Here is a 24142-nt window from a genome sequence, read left to right as displayed (position 1 = left end):
CCTCCCCCCACCCCCCAAATGCAGAATGAAGTGTTCGAATGTGAAGAGCAGTTTTTCAATGCTGGAATTCTTTTCTACTCTGATATGCAGCTGAGGTGCCACTGTCCACAGGATTAGCAACTATATCATTCCCTGTGCTCACATAATTAAACAGACTCAAATAATCTCCTATTAACAGTTACAAACAAGACAGAATACTGAAACACAGCAGTGCATATTTTGATGTCATTATTGCATTTTTAATTGAAATTGGTCTCCCCTTAACATGCCACACTTAACCTCTTGGTACATTACAGTGTACAAGAGCTTTGAGATAATTGTACATTAAAGGTGTGTAGTTAGGCATAAAGCCAAATGTAAGTGCTCCTAGCTCCTGTGGAGAAGAATATATACAAATATTTATATTCAGAAGGTATCCTTAGTAGCAAGTGATTCAGTCTTCAACTATCTCCAGTTCTTCAGAAGAAAGAAGTAGGTTATTTTATAAGGTTAATGAATGATTAGTGTGCTATTTCTATTCATTCGTATGCAGAAGCATAATAAATATGTGCTCTACTGCCACCATCTTTCCTTAAACCACATTAAGCTGATATTTAAAAATCCTAGAGATTGACATGGATCTTCTATTAGCTCATTTGTGCCAAACACCATGTGATATGTGTACAGATTTGTTTGTTGCTCATTATTCACCATTTTAAAAAGTGATAAACCAAAAAGCAAATTGCATATGTATGGTATATTCCATCAATGGTGCAAACAACCAAAAAATACACTTTCAATAGTTATATCTCCAATCTTCTCTGTGTGAGGTCTGCTGCTGTCAGAAAAAAACTTTGCACACAATTTTAGAAGGTCAGTTGCTTATGTCAAAATTAATTTTTGAAAGGAACACACACCAGTATGTTGTGCAACCAAGCACTGCCTAACCTAAATAGTCTAATGTATGTGTTAAATCATAGAGCCAGGTTAAAAATCAGAATAATCATAGAATCATAGAATCCTAGGGGTTGGAAGGGACCTCGAAAGATCATCTAGTCCAACCCACCTGCCAGAGCAGGGTTACCTAGAATACATCACACAGGAACTCATTCAGGTGGGTTTTGAAGGTCTCCAGTGAAGGAGACTCCACAACCTCCCTGGGCAGCCTGTTCCAGTGCTCTGTCACTCTCACAGTAAAAAAAAAATTTCAGATATTCACCTTGAAGCTCCTATGCTCCTATTTGCACCCATTACCCCTTGTCCTATCACTGGTCATCACTGAGAAAAGCCTAACTCCATCTCCCTGACACTCACGCTTTACATATTTGTAATTTTGAATTGTTATAAAAGTATTTTGAAAATACTGATATTATATTGGATTGTTTATTTTAAAATTTCCTTTGGTTTCAAGGTCTTTGTGGTTTTTTCACACATTCAACATCTTCTCCAGAACCACCCGAAAAACTTGCAGTTCAAAAACAGCTTCTCATGTAAACTCAACACTCCACCCATAAAGACTTCCACAAAATTCAGGGCTGCAACTGTCACTTTAAAATTATGGAAGCTTACAATGTTAGAAATAAGAACAGGTAAAAAACAATTCTAACATTGTAGAAAAAGAATTTCACAGTACCCCTGATGGTGCTATTCAATGCATGAGTCTACTGAAACAATATTTAAATTTGCAAGTTACTCTTCCCAAACAACAACACAAAGAAAAATCCCATACATCTACATCAGAAAAACGTTTCAATTAATAAAAAAAAACCATAAAGTAGGCATTGTCTTTTTAATTCTGAATGTCATTTCTAAAAAATATTGAATAATAGACATTCATGTTAAAATGAATATTTCTTTACAATAAGAAAGCTCTATAGTGTAGGAAAAACCATAAACGTTTTTTGGTCTGGCTGTTTCTCAATCAAAGGGCATATCAGTTACTGTATATTGCTGCAACATTCCAAGCATTAAATTAAATTACAGACAATAGAATCAAGTACAGTTTTCATCTGTGAGGCATTAAAAAATGAGGCACATTCAGCAGTATATTTATTCCCAGTAGAAGTATCCCTGCTGAAATAGTGCTCTTAAAACATTCTTTCCTACAGACTTTTCTGTTTCAAATGCATTCCTCAGGCAATGTACATATTTAGTTTTTAAATGTGACATGTAGAAATCAACCTTGATTTTCTTGTATGGCTTGACTTTCTTTAGCTGCGCTAGGGTTTAGGTAACCTTATCACTCCCAAGTTCTAACCCTGCTACTGGACCTATGCAAACAGCCTGAAGCATGCTTGTTCACCAGGGCTACAAATAAGCACCAAAGGTCCACCTGTGTTAATGGGTTTTGAAAGCTTCTGTGACTGGTTACACATTATTAATGTGTAAGGAGAGGCCAAGTACTGTGGAGATTGAAGCTGCAATCTTTAGTCTAAACACATGAATCTGTACCATCTGAACTGTAAGTTATACTGCTAATTCAATAGAATTAGAAATCATTATAGCAATAAAAGAAAGGGCTACAAACATTACTGGTAAGTTTGGAAGTGCATTTAAAAATAATTGTTTAGTAACTGAATAATTTTGGATTTTAATAGTAGGCATCACATCTTATTGTTCCTAACACAATTAAATTATTTCTGTAATTTGGATAAGCAGAATGTATAAACAAATCAGAAACAGAATATAGTGCATTAAGGCCAGACTCTACACAGGTATAAGTAAGCGAAACTTAATTTATGCCAGTGGAGATAGGCTAACTGGAATTAACTTCACCCCTACAGGACTAGCTCTCAGAATGTATTTCAGCAGTACAAAGCTACTTGCAATTTATAAGGCTGTCTTTTGCACATGTTCGTGCCCTCCTCTTTTGCTGAGGTGGTATTTCTCCCGGAGACACTAAAACAAATGGCATATTTGAAATTGAATCCCTGCTTATGTCAAATACATCAATTTCAGGATTTGTGACACTACACTCTAACCACATATACTTCTATTACTTTTTTTTTCCCCAAAAAGACTCATTAAACCTCAAGAAAAAAATGCCAGTAGTTGCATAGAGTTTGCAGCTTGGTGTGAAACTCATTGTTTATATCTGTATGTTGAGTTCTGTGACTGAAAGCCCAAATTGGGTGGTATTGGAAGACAGGTGAAGGTGATTAATCATAAATGAATCCAAATTTCCAAGAACTCTTGTGTAATGAAACGTCTGGATGTTTACAGTAATATTCTGGAGCTTGCTCCACTTGTGTTTTTTTCATTTAAAGCCCTCTGACATAAGAATGGAAAAAGGAGGTAGGGTAAATATTTAACATGAAGGGATTTCTCAGATGTCTTTAGTACAACTTACTTGAAGCAGAGGATGGTATTTGAAGACATATATTTTGTTTCAATGGGCTGATGTTTGTATTTTTTGTATAAATGCAAGTAGAGGGGCAGCTGGACTTAATGAAAGCCACAGCTACCTTGAGAATGTCAAGCAAGCACCATGGCCTCTAGAATTCAGTACGGACAACATCTGTATTGTTTCCTTACTATAAGAGAATTTGTAAACCCTTATCACAGTAACCCACTAACATATACATCACGAAAATAAATCATTCTAAAGGATCTGCATTCTGGTCTTTATAACCATTCTAAAAAAAGGAAGAAAGAAAGCAGCAAAATTCCAAACAGGATCTTTGAAATATTTAATATTTGATACAGAGACACTACCCAACTGAGCTATGAATTAGCAAATTGCTAAACTCTATAGGAATAAAATTTAATCATTTTTAAATAGCTATTTAGCATTTTTAAAAGCTATTCAGATAATGATGGCCAGGGACATGAACTGATACCACAGGAAAAATACTTATTATCAAATAGTTTTTATAAGCAACACTGGGCTAGACTTGTATAGAAATTGTGGAAGTATAAATTAGCTCTGTGACAATTTTTGTAGATGATCTTTATTTTCTACAGTGGTGCCACTGAGACTTCAAAAGCAAAAAAAAAATAATAAAAAAAAAGAATGACGTTGCAACAGGAAAACAGAACCCACAGACTGCTGCTTACTTTTATCAAATTTACATTTGATCCATAATCCTTTGAAAATATAGATTGCCCTTGTATTTCTCATATTTGTACATATATTATTAATTTGCTGACACCACTTTCACTAGCACAGTGTGAGATGGCAAGCAGCCTTGCTTGTAAAATGAGACCTTTGTGTGAAATAACATTTTTATATATACATATAAACATACATATACACATGCACACTAACACACATTCTGTGGGTCACAGAGTACCTTCCTCAAATGCCTGTAATCCAAAGGAGATGGATGAAAATATCCTTTTTTTATCTCACAGTTATGCAGACATATTTTACTTGGAAAGGTGACATATCCAACCAATGACCTGGTATCCATATGCTGTGAGTATAGAAAACTCAATTCTTTAGTGTAAATCATATCACACGGAAAATGAAGATGGAGAAATAACCTAGAAGACAGCTTACCCTGCTCCAGGTAGTGCATGGCTATTACCTAGATCAGATTGTCAAATGCTTCCTCCTGTGTTTTTTTAATTGCCTCATCTCATAGCAGTTCAGTTGCTTGCATTTGCATATTATTCTAAACCTGATAGATCTGACTCTCACATTATTTGTATCCTTATTGTTTAATGACCCAACACAGTTCCTTGTCTTGTCCTTGAAACATTTGCTATTTTCTTTCAATAGCAAGTACATACTTCAGTGTTTTAATATTTCCCATTGCTTCCAATAGTGAGAAATGGGGATAGATTATTTAATATTTGTACTCTACTTGAACAAGTGTATGAGATTACAAAAGATGCAATGAAGACCATTTTCATTTTGTTTTCTTTTGATAAAATAGACATCATATCCCATGTGGTCTCTTTGTGCCAGCCATCCACTGGTACATAAGAGTTGCTCATGCAGCTCTTACATTGAGAAATATATCCATCTGCCAGAGAGCTCGTGGAAATCAGAAGTTTTCTGTGAATAAAGCTGGCAAAAATAAACTAGATATATTGCATTTAGATGTACACAAATGAACACATTCTAGTGCTTTGCCTGCTTTTTGTCTTTCTCTGTAAAGCAAGCTGTTTCACTGCTTCAAACTGGGGACTATTTTCTAATATTCTACAGGGGTCAGAATAAAAGAAATATTCCCTATTCTTTAATTCTTAAAAAGAGAAAATTCCCTTGAACTTCAGTGAAGCTTGTCTTGTAAGTGACAGAACTACTTAAGTGTAACATTTTCATCTGAAGTATTAATGAAATATAATATAAACAATTAAATAGCTTTCAGTTAAATAATATATGTTTAGGACCTATTCATTCCTAAGAGTACTTACTTGTGACAGTTTGATAAATATATTATTCTGTGACAAGCTATTTCATACAGTTCATGATGTCCTTTTTACATATTTTCCATGGTATCAGGAATGAAGAATTTTATCCTGATGGATAAATTCTGGTGCAATATTCAGTATGTCTTACAAAATTAACATGTCCTCAGATAGCCTCATGCTCATAAATAATGTGCAAAATACAAATGTCTGTTTCTATAGTATTCTAAACAAAAAACATTGCCATCAGATTTAGTAATATTCAGTAATTCAGTAATATTCAGTAAGTAATATGGTACTTGGTATATATAGTTCTAATAGAATACCTTCAGTTTTTTCATATTTGTATTGAACCTGTTTTTTGGAAGTAACCTTCATATCTCAATAGTCAATATTTACAAAATGTCTTGTAATCTTGTAAAAGGTTTTTGAATATTGTCTTCTATGTATCTTTTCTTCTCTACATCTTTCCATCTCTACGTACTGCTATGAAAAATCCATACCAGTTTCACTAACAAAACACTCTTCTTTGAAAATCTCATTTGGGTTTAGAGATAGCTACATTTTATTAATGGTTAAAATTTATTCTAGAAGGAATAACAATAGGTGCTTTAAAATATATATAGAAGTTCTTTGCTGGCTATGTGGCTCTTGATTTTATTATTTGGATTTTGTTTTGTTTGGGTTTTTTCCTCTATGAGGCATTATGAAATAATGGAATTTGAATTTTTTCATTAGTTAATATTTTTTTGGGGAAAAAAAAGGATATTTACATGTTTTAAGTTCTATTTTGTTCAACAAACATTTGACTTTGAAATGTTAATTGACTTAAAATAAAAAGATTACACTGTTTTAATCAAAATAAAATATGTAAAATTATCAAAATACTTCCATCACATTAGTATGAAAATAACAGCCTTTTTAGATGTTTGAAAATATTTTGTATTTGAAGATTTTATTCCATTTTGGGATGGAAACATTTTTCAAAGTCTTTAAAAATTCTTTCATTATCAGAAAAACATATACCCTCCCAGTTCCAATACCTTGTATGTGTTCAGCTCTTTCTTTGCTGAGGACAAATTATCATCACATTTTAGTAGCTTTGTGAATCACCCATTATATTTGCATTTGAAATATGAAGAGTCCAACGGTTACATATAAACTGGCTTAATGATTGTTGCAAATCCTACAGAACTAAACCCAAACCCTGGAAAATTTTGTGAAAACTGAAAATATTATTTTGTCATCTTCCCCTTCTTTATTATGGAAATGTTTTAATTTTGCTTTTTTTCCAGTTAGGTTGCAGATTCTTAGAGAGGAGGATTATCTAGGGCTGCATATTTTAGTACTGCTCAGCAGTACATAATGTGGTGACAAGTGGTGTCTTTTCAGGGTTCATTCTGGGACATAGACAATATGATTTAATGCACCTTAGCAACTTTGTGGATGACACCAAGCTGAGTAGTGCAGTTGATTCACTAAAGGGAAGGAACGTCATCTGGAGGGACCTTGACAGGCTGGAGGAGTAGGTCAATGGCAACCTCATTAAGTTCAATAAGACCAACACACAAGGTTCTGCACCTGGGCAATCCCTCATACCAGTACAGACTGAGGAATTAACGGATTGAGAGAAGCTCTGCAGAGTAGGACATGGAGATGAGGATTTTGGTAGATGAAAAATCAGACATGAGCCAGCAATATGTGCTTGCAGTCCAGAAAGACAATCATATCCTGGGCTGCATGAAGAGAAGTGTGGTGAGCAGGTCAAGAGGGGTGATTTTCCCCTTCTGCTTTGCTTTCCTGAGACCCCACAGAGTACTGCATCCAGCTCTAGTATCGCCAGCACATGAAAGACATGGACCTGTGGGTGTCGAAGAGAGACTGTGAGTGGGTCCAGAGGACAGCATTGAATATGACTAGAGGCCAGGAGCACCTCTCCCATGAGAACAGCTGGGAGAGCTGGGGTTGTTCAGCCTGAAGAAGACTCAGTCTGGTGAAGAGAAGGCTGTGGGGAAACCTTATTGTGGCCTTTCAGTACTCTAAGGGGTCTTATAAGACAGAAAACACTTTTTTACCAAGGCCTTTAATATGTCAAGAAGTAATTATTTTTAACTGGAAGAGGGTATATTTAGGTTAGATATAAAGAATTATTTTTTTTTTAATAATTAGGATAGTGAGACACTGAAACAGGTTTCCCAGAGAAGCTGTGGACACTCCACCATTGAAAGTGTTCAAGGTCACATTGGATGGTGCTTAGAGCAACCAGTTCTACTGAAAGATGTCCCTGCCCATGGCAGGGGATTTGGACCAGATGGTCTTTAAAAATTCTTTCCAACCCAAATTTCTCTATAATCTAATCCCGATATCACTGTGGGCTTCTCCACAACATTATAGTATACAAAAATGAATCCACTGTATCAATCTCTCATTTCCATAATATTTCTATAATTCCAAACTTCAATAGCCCTTGTGAGAAATGAAGGATATTAAGGAGATTATCTCCTGTTCTTCCTACTGTAATGCCAGCTATTAAAAAAAAGGCAGCTTGACTCCAAATTATCTGAAGTTAAGCACCACTGCCAAAGCAAGCATCGAGATGAAGGTGAATTTCTAAAGGTACAAAAAACAGTGAATAGTGTAGAATAAAAAAAAAAAAAAAAAAAAAAAAAAAAAAAAGAGGGGGAAGATGGGTGAACATGACTGTGAAGTTTTAAGTATAATATCCTATGGTTCATAATACAATTCATAATAGTTATGTGACCAGTAATAGCTACCTAATATTGACTTTTATTCTCCAGTTACACTACTTAATATCAACTCTGTTGAGTTCTATTGGCTCTAAGTCAAATGGCAGAAGCATGTCTCTGGTTTTGACAGCTAATATTTGCAAAGTGTTATTGATTCTGAAAGCTTTCAAATATGTCCCAAGTTACTCAAATAAAGCTTTTCTCTGTCTCTTTCTTCCAAGGCATTTAACTTAACCAGCATTTTACAGATTGCTAGGTATACTGGAGGAGAAACATTAGAGGCAACAAAGATCCTTAAAGACAGTTATTTCTATCACCTTTCATTGCTATCCTTGAAATTGCCAACATTGACCAAGTACAGCCTTATATATGTAATTAATGTAATTAACTATGTACCTAAAATTTAGTAGATGTCCTGGTCTGAGCCAGGATGAAGACTTTCTTAAAATTTGTACTATAGAAATGACTGCTTTTAGATTATTTTGTTGGATTAATTTATAAAGCAATTTTAAAGTCCTGTTTGGGAATGCTTCTTTCTCTTGCTCTGATTAAAAAAAAAAAAAGGCAGCTGGATAAATGTCTTCAACTAGACACCTGACTTTGAACAAAACAGAAGTTGTTCTTCTCAGTGATGTCCAATGATAGGACAAGGGACAATGGGTGCAAGCTGGAACATAGGGGTTCCACATAAAGATGAGGAAAACCTTTTTCACTGTGAGAGTGACAGAGCACTGGAACAGGCTGCCCAGAGAGGTTGTGGAGTCTCCTCCGGAGACATTCAAAACCCACCTGGATGAGCTACTCTAGGGAATCCTGCTCTGGCAGAGAGTTTGGACTAGATAATCTTTCAAGGTCCCTTCCAACTGCTAATATTCTGTGAGTCTGTGAACATATCCTACCTACAATACAAGAGCTTTCATAAAAATGTCACATAATAAAAAAGATAACATAATTAAAATAAAGCAAAAAAATAGAGCTTTACTGTGTTCAGTTTTCATTAATATTTAACAGTATGTGGGACATATCAGGAAAAGCAGAATCAAATATTGGATGTGTCAGTGTTAGATAACTCAAATTAGGTAGGTGTTCTGAAGACACTGATGTTCAGCAGCTGAATCCTTGTCTCCTTCCTGTGGATTAAATCTTTCCAGAACAGCTATTTTGATCAAATAAAGAGCACAGCCCCAGGAGGGAACAATGTACTCATTTCTACATAAATCCATTCACTGTTGTTTAGAGTTGTTGTGCTTAGCAAAACATGAGTATTTGAGCATGTGAGTTGTAGCAAATCTTTCTAAATTCACCTGTGGAATATTATCTCAAACTCTATGTCTGTTGTGAGTAATTGATTTGGCAGAAAAATACACCTTGAAAGTTCCCTTTCATCTTTTCTGTTATTTCCATCTCAATTTCCCCTCTGCCTTTCACTTTTCTTACAATGCCTCCTTTCTCTTTAATTCTGTTTTTTATCATGCTGATGATTCCAGATAGCCTTACGAATACTGTCAATCACATGCCATCCTGCCCAAGAGCATATGCTCCTGAAAAATCACATGGGGTAGCTCATTTTTATCCATCTTTTTCAAAGGAAATTCAATTTAACAGTCATTTTGGACAGCATAAAACCCTGACTTTTGGCATCTTCATTTTAAATGAAAGCACCAGATTCTCTTTCTGTCAAAACACTGTATCTCTCCCGAGGAAGAATTCTACCCTTCCCAGACTGGTGTGGTAATAGGCATGCACTAAGTGGTACACCTTAATAAATCAAGCTCTCAAGGGACTGGACTGTCTGTGTTTCATCAGAAGACGGCTGTGATTATTTGAACCACATGTATCTTCTAAAGCTCAAAGAGTTTTACAAATCGATTCTTTCACTTGTTAGCACTATTAAGATATTAAACCTAATGTGAAACACCTTCTGTGAGTATAATTTAAAGAGGACTTTTCTTTCTATGCTTCCTTTCTTAGAAATACATTGAATGAAATGGGTAATGTGCTCAAGGACTATTTCATGGGTGCTTGTATTGTCCTTAGACTGGAATACTTACATATTAAAATTTTCTGATTTACATTTCTGCAGGAATGTTTTAGTCAATCACATTTCTCAGTCTTTCTACCATGCATTCTACATTTGGAAAAAAAAATAATCTAACATTAATAAATATTTTTGCTATCCACATTTAATTATCCGTATTATCACTTATTAATACCTATTCAAAATGCTTTATTAGAGAAATAAGGATCATTAGGGCTTGAAGTCACTAAGGAGTTCAGGTAGCCACATTATACTGGTTTAATGTTACTCATATGAGTAAACATCTACCCTACCTTGGACTGGGAACTTGTAACAGCACTGGTATTAAGTCATTCTGCAAAATCATTAATACAGCTTAATATTTTCATGCCACAACCACATCCTTGAACTGGGCTATCAGAGAAGATTTTGGGATTGTATGTATCTTTTCTAAGAAAAATTATACAGGAAAACTGAACAATTTTTTTTTTTCCTGATAATAGAGACCCTGGTGTAAGGAGTCTGTTAACTTAACCATAGAAAATTTGTTTTAATGCATGCCAAAATTTGCTGTCTAACACTGAAATTAAACAAAAAATAAATGACCGATCAATTGGTAAACAATATCCAGCTAACTGGAAATAGACATGGAGTCTATATAGTTAGCTAATATTAAAATCTCTGAAAAGAAATATTGACTGAATTAATATTGGCAAACATTAGCATTAAAAGCATGTTGTGAATGCTTGGAAGGACTTACCCTTACTTAAAATTTTGATGTTGGAATTATGAAAGTTTCTTCTTGTTCTGAGTTGATTCCCTGACTGTCATATTGAAGTTTTAGATAGAATACAGGAGAAAAAATATCATTCTTCTCCTGTTTCATGTCTTTTTCATAGAATCATAGAATTTCATCTGTATTGGTGTGATTTCCTAGCTTGAAGTTAATGAACTTAACTGGTATTTTTCCATAAGAAGCCATAGCAGCTTACTACTGCTGTAATGAAAATCAACAATAAGATCCAGACATTAGTAGGCTCACATATATTACTGTTAGAAAACAAATCACACTTCAACATACACTACTGCTAAACAAGTACTGCAAATGTTTTCACTTGATTTACAAAGAAGTTTCCTTCTCATGCAGTCTGTAAATTGGCCATCATCTTTTTGTTTTACTGCATTCAATTTCTATTTAAGAATTACTAGTATTAAATTGAATACCAAATAATTGGACTGGCATGTGCTTCTATAAATATTAGAATTCCAGTAAACCCAGTTTGTATGAAAATTTTGTGAGCTTTTTTTAAAATTTAATGTACTCTATAGAATTTTCCAGTAGGAAGTAGAAACATTATGAAATATTATGGAAGCATACACTAGTTTTTTAGTAGCATGTAGCATGTCAATATTATAAGCCCTGGTAGATTTGTAATGTTTAGCTTTCTGTTGTTTAGTAACTCAAATCACAACAGTTATAGAGGGACTGACTGAATGTGTTATTTTCCCAGCAGGGAAGAAAAACTAAATATTTGCTAGATATGACAGTGTGTATATATGTCACAGTATATATGCAATATATAATAATTTGCAATGGATATATCAAGGATTAGGACATGAGCTAATGTGATTAGCTGTGTTAAAGACTTTCAAGTTCCACAGAATTTTTTCTGCCATAAGCTGAGTAGAACTGAAAGAAGCAAAAAAAACCTAACTGTATAATTTATTACATGTTCCAGTTACAAGTTTTTTCAATATTTTTAGAAAAAAAGAGAGGAGACAGTTTTTTATTACATACAGTTTGAAAATATTCTAGTGTCCCCAAACAGTACCTTTTAATTTCAGAAGCTTAGCTCTGTAATTTAAACAAACTAGCAGGGAAAGTTCTTTGTTTGAAGCTTTCACTATAATTTAAACCTCATCACTAGAGCCACACATTTGGAGGAAGAGCACCAAACAAACAAAATTATTCATGGACTTTGCTGCACCAGCTCTCTTCATGAAGCCAATTAGAGTCTCCAAATACAGCTAATAGCGAAACTCACCTGCTGTTAAGAGCAGAGGTTGAATCATGTGAGAGTAGTTATGGACTAATGGATTTTTTCTTGTCATTACTAGACTTTTCTTTCTGTCTCCTACCCTGCCAAGTTTCTGAGGCATCTGCCTGGCAGCCACACAGATAGAACCTCAAGCAGAGAAAATTCGTACTGCAGTCTCCCTCACAGCCTTTTAAGTTTATCTCCTACTGATTCACATTTCCCAATTAAGATATTGAAATATCTTAAGAACTGTGTTCTAAAAGCAAAGTGGCAACTTCCAGCATTACTTCTACCAAGATTTTTTAGTTAATTTGCTGTTTGCAGTTGATTCGGCCTTTAAAGTTCTTGGCTCAGATTGTGCTAGCAAATCTCATGCAGCAGTACAGACTTCAGCCATCTCTGGCCAGTTTTCACTGTCCCTTTTTCTACTGCTCAACCAGTTCAGTTCCTTGCTGATTCACCTGATGTAAGGTATCCTTCTACTACCTGGCAATCACTGTCATGATTCTGTAATTATTTTTGCAGCAATATAGATGACTGCTGACTATGAGCACAGGAAAGTAAAAATTGGGAATGTATTACCTCATATTCAGCAGCATAGTTTTTGGGGTGAGTTTCGGTCTCTTATTTTTTTTCCCAGTAAGAAAACTGCCTCCTGTTACCAATTTCACACAGAATATTGCCAGCTAAAGGTCTTAACCTTGTCAGAAAGATCAAGCCACTTGTAAAGATATATTTTTGTCCTTGTGATGGATGATTCTTTAGAATCATCTTTAGAATCATCTTTAGAGTACCCTTGAATAGTAATCCTCCTTAAAGTAGTGGTATAAAACTGAAGGATACTTGCATTGCTTCCCTCTTTTTTGTTTCTGTTCCTTTCTTGTCACATGTAAGTAGATTTTGATTATAAAAAATAATTGTATGATGTTTAGGGACATGGTTTATCACTGGACTTGGTAGAGTTATGTTAATGATTGAACTCTTATGATCTTATAGGTCTTTTTCAACCAGAACAATTCTGTGATTCTGTGGGTCTGTTTATCACTTGTCAGGTATATGGCAAAAAAACTGAATTAACTAAAATTACATAAGGCTCACCAAATTCTTATAAATCTTGTTCCACTGTGATGTTTATATTCCATGACCATGCTGATAATTGAAAACACAAAAAATCATTCATTTGTTCACATTGCTTAGACATTTTATCTGTGGCCTTTTACATTATTGATGGGGACAGAAGTCCACCCCAGTTGTTGCCTCTTCCTGTAAAACAGCACTGAGATGTCCACCTTACGTACTCAACATGTTCAAGTGTCAGACTCATTTGTCAGTGCCTTGCATCTGGAAAACATCTTTGCTGGAAGAATGTTGTGCAGAATGAAGTCGTGTGGGAGGTGAGACTATATTTCTGTAGAATTCAAGTGGTGAACCGAAGATTTTTAAGAGGGTAAAAAAGGGCAAACTTGTGTAGTTGTGATGATGTAATGTTATGAAAGACAGAGCAGAGTAACAGCAGCTTTTATCACTCCCTGAGGAAAAAAATATTAATCTGTTGTGCTGTTTGCCTATTTTCAAGGTTCAAAGTTGTATCTTACTACATGCTTAATTTCTGAGAACATGTTATACAGGAGTACTCATTATACGCTGGCTGCTGTGAAACAGCAATGAGTTGTTTGCATTTAATGTCCTAGGCATATTTTAGTTATCAAGCATTTGTATTTAAAAAATATGAAAATAACACAATGAAAAGATTACTTTATTATTATTTTTTTTGTTAACAGAAGAAATAGCTGTTTTAACACAATCTTAGAAATTAGAAGCAATTGCATACTGATCATCAAAACATTCAAGAAATCAATTTTTATGAATGTAATTAACACTACTTGACAAATGGCTAACAGAATCTGTCTTGTTCAATATGATATGAGTATGTTCACCCAAAGTAAATTTGCTTTAAGATACAGTGTGGTAAGCAAGATCAGTCTGGATATTTGCCAGCAAGCTCTGGCAGACAGATAAAAAAACCTTCAGGTTTGCTCTCAGCATTTAAACCAGCAAGAAATAAGATTTGTTCTCTTATGAAACACAATCTAGCAGCCCAGACTTTCTTTAAGGCTTTCACAGGTAAGTGAAGTGCCATATAGGACTATGCAAACACTGAAGCAGTCCTTTCTTTGTGGACTATAACATTGTTTGAACTGTAATGGTGTGGATTTAGTTATGGTGTTGAGCTTTTAGATTAAAATGATAAAGCACTATAGTACAAAAGCTAAATAACATTTTCTTAAATTTGGAGATCAGCACAGCGAAGTAACTTGAAGCTCTGTTTTCACTATATGATACAAGTGGGGATGGTGTTTTATCCTGTGTCGACTACTAAGAGTATACTCTCCATGGACAATTCAGTCTGTTTTTCTCTTGTTTTTTATTTCTTTACATGAGACCTTTATATAGGAAAGGCTTTTTTAAACAAATCTATAGAAGCTCAATAAAAGCAAGGTTTTTACTCAGCTGAAAACTTTACTCATTCCCACATGAGAAAGGAGCAGATTTCTAGTCCATGTGCTAGAACAGTTTATATAGTTCATCCACTAACTGTTTAGTATAAAATGCACAATTTTGAGCCAGAACTTCTTTCCCAGAGAAGCAACGTAGCTACTGAAGTAGAGTCATGCTATTGCTTGGTTGCTTTTCCTGAAGCTTGAATGTTTTGCTGCACAGCTTCGACAGGAAATGAAGAGAGAGAGCATCCATCCTTCCCTACCAGTCTAGTAGCTAATAGCTTCTGATTAGACCTCTTTATGGAAAAAAAAGAAAGATTTGGGTTTCAATCCATTTAAAAAAGGAAATTGAACTCATGTCTTCTATTTCTCAGGTGGCCAATTTAGCCACCAGAATATTTTAAAAACATTAGGCAGCCCTCTTATTTTCTCTGGCCAGGTTCTTGAAGAAAATTGCAGTTGCACCTGATCTTGTAAGTCTGCTACAAGTGTTCAACATAAATGTAGCTATTGAATCCTAGTATTAGCTAGAATAACAGCCTCTATTTGGATTATGTTCAAGTTTAAGCATGACCTAGAATCTGAATTTTTCAGATGAAGGGTGTAGGCATGAGCAGGATCACAACTCTTGAGGAGCCTATAGTCACAAGGTGACCTTTGTAAATATAAGCTCCCTCAAGGTTACTGAGGGTAGATTTCAGGGAAAGTTGCTTTGAATTTAGCTATCTCACTCTCAGTTGTGCCTTAATTTCAATGATTGAGGGTTTATGAACACTGCAAAGTGCAACAGCCCATGAACAAACAGCTCACTTAAAGAGTGTGAAAGCTGTGCAGTCTGTGTCTGTACAACACAAGTCTGGAAGCAGAACAGCTGCAATCTTGTGCTGTATCAAAGCCAACCAGCTTTGCTGAAGGGGCATAGCACTACATAAGTGAAGCTCTTCTGCTCCAAAACCTGGATTATTTACATCAAGCCAGATTATGGTGAGATTCACTTGCCTAGAAGTGACCAGCTCATTGTACCATTTTAGGCTCCTGGATGTCCCACCCATTCTCCTTACATTCAGAAGGTGCTGTATCATAGAATCATAGAATCATAGAATCATAGAATAGTTTGTGCTGGAAGGGATCTTAAAGATCATCTAGTTCCAACCCCCCTGCTTGGGCAGCGATACCTCCCACTAGATCAGATTGCTCAGGGACCCATCCAACCTAGTCTTGAACACTTCCACAGATGAAGCTTCCACAACTTGCCTGGCCAACCTGTATCCTATTTGCCTACACAATCCTAATGTCTCAGATGCCCTATAATGTCCAGAAATCCTAGCACTTTTCTAAGGAACTACATAACTAGAACACTATAGTTTCAGTAACAAAATCGTTCCCCAGGTCCCAGTGCTTAGTATTTTCCAGCTGTTCCAGATGTCAGGTTCACACTTCTGGCAAAAACATACATGTATAGCTTTGCTTAAGTTAGTCCTAGAGATATATCTTTTTACAAGTTTGATCTCAAAAGGTGTTTAATATTCTCAGCCTTCATTCAGGTCAATGAGAATTGCAGGTGTACTTGGCAGGACTGAGTCACGTATGAGTAGTTACCATGATCTGGTAGTGGACTGTTGATCGTTCCTTGTGTACTCATTGGGAACACATGAGTGGTATCTCTGATCTATGTAAAGAAATATTGTCTCATTTATGAAAAATTTGCCTTCAGGGCAACATGGAAACAAATCAGGGGAAGCTACCAGTGTATCCTTTTGTGGTTTGTGTATAGCTAGAATGTAAAATACAAGTCTTCTAACTCCATGACTGACTAATAACTAAAATATATTGGATGTCTTGTATTCTTGCAAATAAAATGTGGCTTTATTTAGGACCAAGAGGATATTTCTAGTTCTGCTTTCATTCAGTTTCTAATCTGATCACAAAAAAAGCAATGTTCTTCTGAAACAGCAATCTGATGGATTTGCTTGGAGAGAAGCTTGCTTTGAAAGAGCCATTTCCACACTGCTGTGCAGTTCTGTGCTGAGTGTATCACTGTCAAAGAATGTGTCTGTATTCACTGGCCAGTACAGAAAACTTAGACAAAAAGAGACTTTTGTTCTGCTCACTCTGTGACTTAGTTTTCTCATTTGTTAAATGAGGCCAATCACACCCAGGTACAAAGTGTTTTGACCTCTGCTTTTAAAAAATGTTACAGAAGCCTAGATATTAATATTATTCTCCAGCGCTATTTAATCAATAGATTGTTTTTTAAGATAGTTAGGAAGGAAACAAGTGGTGAGGCTGACTTTCTACTATGATTTCTTTGATAGAAATTTAATCCACTAGGGAAACAGTTTTCAGAATCTTGTTGCTTTCGGCTTCCTTTGACTTCAATTAAACCTAGTCCATACATGGAACAGAACATTTACTGTATTAATAAATTCCCTTTATCATCATAAACACAATGCAAATAATAATTTAAAATAGTAAGAAATTGTGGTCACTTGTTTGATTAAATTCATGCCCTCATTGAATGCTAAATTTCTTGCCTTGGCTCAAAGTAGTTGTTCATTTTCTTATACTAGGTTTAAGTAAGGTATCTCATGAGGAAAATCAGTAGTGCTAAATCTTTTTGTGAGTAACATAAATTTTCATTCAAATATAGAATGAAAACCTCATTGGTATGGAACATCTTTTTCTTAAAAAAAAAAAAACAGGACAATTTTTAAATTATTATTATGAATGTATGTGGTTTAATATTTGGGTAACTTAAAAGGCTCCATGCTCAGGTTAAAAAGATACATCAATTTCTGAAAATCACAGCAAAAATGGATGACATATATGGCATCCCAAGTGGATGCCATAGTGATAGACCTTCTCTGAAACGTAGGATCAGTGCCCTTGCAGAAGACCAGCTATGTCCTCTATGTGGCTGCCAAGGTGCTGCATGGATGCATGAACACAACTGCTGGTGTAGTACACAAGCTGGAGCCTCCACCCTAAACTGGATGAGGGCCTGCTTGTTGTCTTCAGTAGCTCTGGGACAATCCTGCCTCTCCCAGCATCAGCTGCTGGACCACATCCAAACAACTGGAAAAGTTATCCTTAGGGATAGCTGTGAGGATAAGTTAAAAGATACTTAATTGTTTTTACTAATTATTTTTGTTTCTTCAGAAGAAAACAATTCACCACAATATAGACCTAGGAAAATAGTTCCTTTCCCTCAGTCCCAGCTCCACTGTTTTGGAGACTGTCCTGAGGTACTTGCTGTAATAATTTCTTTTGATGATTCCTGACAGAATAATGTTTCTCAGAATCTCTGACCTGCTGTGAGCCAGGCTGTGCTCTGCACCATCTGCTTGAGAGTGCAGAAGGATCCCTGTGTTTGCCTCCTTCTTCCTTTCTAAGGCTTGATTCCAAGTTTCTGCAACATTACCCACAATGAATTTCCTTTCCACTGTGTAAGTGACTTTAGCCTGGATCACGTGCAGCTACGCCCCAACTCCCCTTATCTGGTCAGCACATATCTTGAAAAAATCACTAATCACCTGCAAAATTATGAATATGCATTTTACACATTTCATACTGTTCTCATGGAATTTAGAGACAACATTCTAAGTGGACTGAATGGAGACGATGCTGGGCTTAAAACAAGCAACAACATGTCCCCAAAAGGCAAAACCGGAACAAGATTGTATGCACTGCAAAAACCTGCAGTTTGATGTGCTTGAGGGAAAGACAAGGAGACAATTTCCATTATTTTTTTCATTTTCCACAGATTCTTTTTTTTTTTTTTTTCCTATTTGCTGTTCATATTGGAAACAGGGATTTTTCCTTCTTAGAAAATATTCCAGAGAAAGCATATTTGCCCCCCATCCCCACCTCATGATATATTGAGCACAAAGATTATAATGTAAAGATTCACACACAAACCTCCTGGAGAGATGGTTAATTTTGAAAATTATTCCCAGGTGTTTTGCATCTCTTTCTTATCCAAAGATTATATGATTAGCATTTTAATGTTCTGCAAATTCTTGTCTAGATCCCTAGGAGGATATGAATGTGAACCCATGAAAGCAAATCTGTTTGGTATTTATCACGCACACTCTGATTGTATTTCAGAGCTCTGGGATTTAAACAGGACGTCAGTCTTTCATAGCCCATTTGGATATCTCGGTCTGCATGTAATGCTGCTGGATGAGTATCAAGAGCGACTGTTCGTGGGAGGAAGAGACCTCTTGTATTCCCTCAGTTTGGATCGAGTCAGTGACAACTACCGAGAGGTGGGGTAAAAAGCTATAAACATATTACTCACTTCATGTCATAATGTGTAGCACAGCACATCAGAGTTTGCATGACTTGCAAACAGGAGTTTTTGTAGATGTCTTGTGCATGAACTTCAAGGTTGTGTTATATTTATGAATTTACTAATTACCTTTTTTTCCACAGTAATAATCCATAAGGGTCATTCTAAGTGAAAACATCTGGAGAACAATAGCTAGTTCTCTCTGCTTTTCAGCATGTTTAGAGATATTTAAGAGATATTTAAAGAATCTCACATGTAGCGCATACTTGATTTCTGGTTTTCCACTATATTATCAAGGAATAACGTCTCTTTGACATTTCTGCTGGGTTTTCCACAGCAACAGAGAAAACACGAAAAAAATAAAATGCAAGTTTAACACAGAAATTATAAATGTGTTCAATAACAATATTAATCAGACAGCTAATTTTAACCTTCTTCAGAAACTGGATTTTGCATTGACCTTGAACCAGAGGTGCTATTAATTAGTGACTGAATGTAGAATTTTAAGTCTACTCAGTGATTTGTAGGAGGAAACTGGTTTAAGCCATAATCCTACCAGAGAGCTTGGTACATCATAGAAGCTACAATTGATTGGAAAGCTGGTAATTGATGTGTAGAGACTGGAATTTAAGCTGATGTGAGCCTTGGCTTCCTTTCTTGCTTCAGCAGCTGGGATTGGAAGCATGCACTGGTAAAGGAAGCAGGTAGGGGCATTGCTCCTGCCTCAACAGCATTGACTGTGGATAAACAATAATGATGCCTCGAACTATTTCGATATTTTCTTTATCTACATTTTGAAATTTCCTCAGAGTAGTTTAATATATTTTATTTTATTCTCAAATTAATAGATTAATGAAAAAGTGAGTAAATACAGCCTCCCATGAGAAATATTTTTGTTGACTTCCGTACACCACTGAACACTGATGTTTCAAATTCATTTTTTGTCTGCCCTCTTGTTGTAAGAGAATATCACTGTTTTCATGCTGGTACTCTGGTCAACTTTACGATAAGCAACCTTGCTTATCTCCAAATGAAACCAATTACCATGTTCCTCTGCTGTGAACAGATACAAGATGCTTTATCCATTTAGTAAACAGTTTGGGAAAGACAATTCTAGATATGGGGAACTTAATATACTAAGGGAGGCTATTTGAGAATTTATCTACTTTAAAAAATATATATAATTTTTTAACTCTTCAGAGAGCAATGCCACATACTGAGCTTTGCTGCTCCATAGTGAGATATGAGTTAACTCCTTTTCCATTTGATAAAAATTATTAATATCCCATGACAAGATATTAGAGCTCAGGAATATGAAAACATTTAGGAAGCAGTTGTTTCTATAAAATAAACTTTTTTTACCCCTCTATTCTTCACCATTTGGCAGTAAGTCTCTGAGAGGGAAGATAACAGGATAGAGCACTTTATGCCTCTGTCCAATCACCATTGTCCCATCTGGAGACATTCTTGAAGTTCATTGTTTTCCTTGTTGTTTTCAAATGGAAGATCAGCCATTTACTCTGAAACCATACTCTCTGTCTTGAGACTTGTGTGCAGAGTATGACAAATTAATGGAAACTCTTCTTGCCTCCTTGCTTGCTTTTATGATGTGCTAAAGATGAGAAACTGAAATAAATGGAGCTTGACCTAGCATGTTTAGAAACATGACCTCACTGGGACTTAGCTCCATTGAATACAAATGTCATGACATTTTTCTCTTTTTCCAGTGTTCACTCAGGGCAGATCTCATTCAGTGATAGCTAGGGAAAAACATGATTGTCCCACAGCACTACCAGCAAAAGTGTGGAATGAGACATTTCTGTTATATGAGAGCTTAATTACTGAGATACATTGAGGGAAGTTTCTGGAATTGATAGACTGGTTGATTCATTATTACCAAAGTTTTTAATTAATCTGCTTTTAAGTGTGTGTGTTCGTTAGCCTCTGACCTTTTCTTTCAGTCTGAGACATTAGCTTAATTAAGTTACAACCAAGCAAAAGTGTAAGAGTGGAGGCAAGTTCCTGGGATTTATTGTGTCTCCGGCAACCAGGATGAGGCACTAGCTGCAGAAGAGATGTTTCTTAAAGTTGGATAGCTTTGGGGCAGATTTGCATAGACCTTTTTCATCTGCTGTGTTCTGGAAAACAGCTTATGTGTTTAAATTCATTGTCATCCTTTTTTCCACAATTTGACATGTGAATATGCCTCTAAAAAACAAAGTAAAACCCATTCACAATCCGAGATGTGTCCCTTCTGCTGTAAAATGACCCAGTAATTCAGTTCTAGCAAGCATATTGGAAGATCTCAAAAGAAACACAACAAACATTGAATGAACTTAACATGCTTTTGCATTGGGACCTATTGACGGCCAAAGTAATCTAGCATTTCCAAAAAACTAAATTTGTGATGCATATGAGGTATGCATCCTATAAATCTGCATTTAATGTGCTAATTTTACCTTAAGATTAAATTTTCCTAAGCTTTCAAATAAAAAGGCAGCACTCTGAAGGGTAGATTATAGTTTTCTCACAAGCTATTACATGTTTGTGTATATATGTACCAACATTACGTTAAGAACTTATTATCCTGACCACTTTTCAGATCCAGTAAAGAAAAGATACAAACAAATCTGGAGAAATGATTCAGGGAGGAAAACTACTATTATCATTCTTGTATTGGCTGGAAAATCAGAAATTTGTCTTCTTGGACAAAGAGAAGTCTCACTTCTCAGTTGGTCAAATTCTATTTTCTTTGCCTGCTTTGCCTCTTTTGTCTTTTTTTTTTTTTTTCTTTCTTTCTTAATCTCCTTTCATATAATGCACACAGAAATGTTCTTGCTTAGTGTTTTTAACACATGTTACCATAAGGTTTTGAAAAAAGTCACTCATGCGCTTTGGCTTCTTTATGAAGAATGGCCTAACACTAACAATAACAAGAATGAGGGAGAATACGAAACGTGGTTATCAATACTGACAGAGAATTAAAGCCATAGAAGTAGTTGGAACCTTGTGTAAAGCCAAAGGTTTGGAGATACACTCCATGTGACCTTTGCGTTCCTTAAATTCTCACTCTCTTTGGCACCACCTTTGGAATCAAACTTTACACATTATTTGGGATTTGATCCAAAGTCTTTAAAGCTTGTAATGTTCTAACACACTGATAAAGAACTTATTTTGATATCTGGTGCCAAATTTATTTTTAAAAGCATTTTGATTCATTGTAATTGGTGCCAGGGCAGATCTTTGTTGACAGCAAACTTGAACCAGTGCCAGTAGTTCATCACCACTGGTTTAACAGCTCATAGGGAAGAATGATCTTTGTTTCTAGTTTTCGTCTCTTGGCATGAAAATAAACTGCACTTCCTATTTGTCCACAAACTCTTTACAGGTTTATGCAAGCAGATTTCTGTGTGCTCTTTCTGATCTAGTATGACATAGCTCCAGATTAGCATTTATGTCTCTGTTGTAATAAATCACTACGCCCTCATAATATATCCTGCCTCTAGTGAAACTAGCTGTATTTCCACTCCAGAGCTGGCTGAACACTAGTCTGCAAGAGCAGGGCTTGTTGTATATCCTTTGAATACCTTATTGGAACTTATATCTATTCAAACTGAAGAAAAAAAGACACAGTGTACCAGTTAGCTTGGTTGTCCATTGGAATTGCCTCCCAAGAGGCAAGGTGGCTACGTATTTGTTGATACACATAATATCCAGCCATAACCTGATGTTTCTGTGGAATTTGTGCTTCGGCGGAACGCAAGTTATGTGTTAATTAAGCACTATTTATTTACTCAAACCAGGGATGGGTTAGTTGAATTGCTTAATTACTCTGACATATACTAAAGTTCAGACTAGCTGACACAGTTGTCTGTTTTGGCCTGAAACACTATAAAGTTCACATAATTTCTTAAAATTAGTTTTTATTAGAGATGCCATCCTGTTTTTTGAGGCTAGTGTCTGAATAAGGCAGTTGTTCAGAGACACTAGTATTCCAGCTTCAATTAACATTTTTTCCCCTATCTGAATCTGTTCAGTAACTGTTGTCTGTTCTACTTTAGAATTCCATTTTTTCCCCATGAGTAGCTTTTACTTGTCTTTTAAATACAGAGCTAAAATTACATCATCCACATCTCAAGGATAACATTATTGTTCGAGATGTAAAAACATCACTAAACAAGCAATTAAAAAATTTCCTTCACTGTAACCTGCTAGAGTGGAAAGTTTTGAAAATCTTAGTCCAAACCAGAAATAATGTCAAGCATGCAGGCCTGTGAAAAGTATGTTAGTATGATGTTATTCCAGCCTAGATGCACAGGAAGATTTCCCAACAATAATTATTGTCAACTTGCCAAAATATTGTAGTACTGGCAAAGAATAAATTCAAAGTTAAAACTGGCATTGTCATAACTTTAAAGCATAAGCATCATGAAAAATAATACCTGGCAGGTTAAAGGCTGCTATTACAGTTGATTATTATCTGGATTTTCATGCAGTGCAAACACAGCCTATATTAGACTAGTTAGGTAAAACAGCAATAATTACACAAACGTAATTAAGTAGAGTAAGTACACCTCAGTAAAGTATTACTGCCTTGAGCCACTTACTATAAATTTCTTTGCAAATGATCATACCAGACTAAGCAGCACTTCTCAGTTGTATTAACTGAGCTAAAAAATCCACATGAGAATTTCAAGATTAAAAACAATATTTTATTTTTTTTTTATGTTTTGCAGAACACTTTTTTACTATGAATATTTTTTACTACTGTGCTTAGACCCAGGATGCACATGGAATCAAATTCTGAAATTTAGTATGAAGGCAAAATCTGACATGTAGATTTTAATTTACTTTTTTTTAGTTTCTAGTCTAAAGTAACCTTGAAGAGATTTTAATATCTTAATGCTTGGTTATGTTAAGACTCATAAGCCTTGTAAGAGTTATGAGTCTTGAAAAATAGCTTCTGAATAGGAAAGCTTCTTCAGGAGATGCATATTTCACTAAAGTCCTGATTCAGATCCATCTACTCAGGCAACGATCATGGACTTGCCTCAGATGTAGGTATTTTGCTATGGACATCTAAGATTCCTACACCTCTACACAACCTGCACAAGAGGTGCAGAAATGTTTGCCTTTCTTCCTCCTTCTGTTATGAATCTTTTGCTAAGATTAGCCATTAGAAGTATCCCAATAATGAATATGCATATGGC

The 24142-nt window shown here is 35.5% G+C and overlaps 1 protein-coding gene across 1 annotated transcript in view; it reads left to right on the top strand.

Moving 5' to 3' along the window:
• The window catches only part of SEMA3E (sema domain, immunoglobulin domain (Ig), short basic domain, secreted, (semaphorin) 3E), a 144239-nt gene that overhangs the window by 55389 nt on the left and 64708 nt on the right, over positions 1-24142 (top strand). The window contains exon 2 of the mRNA XM_010001253.1: positions 18749-18909. Within this exon, the coding sequence (XP_009999555.1) occupies positions 18749-18909 (161 nt within the window). The remainder of the gene's footprint in view (positions 1-18748; positions 18910-24142) is intronic.

This window comes from Chaetura pelagica, unplaced genomic scaffold (assembly GCF_000747805.2).
Source record: "Chaetura pelagica isolate M959 unplaced genomic scaffold, ChaPel_1.0 scaffold66, whole genome shotgun sequence".
Taxonomy (NCBI): domain Eukaryota; kingdom Metazoa; phylum Chordata; class Aves; order Apodiformes; family Apodidae; genus Chaetura; species Chaetura pelagica.
The sequence above is the reverse complement of the archived record's forward strand: the minus strand, read 5'-3'. Positions and strand labels throughout refer to the sequence as shown.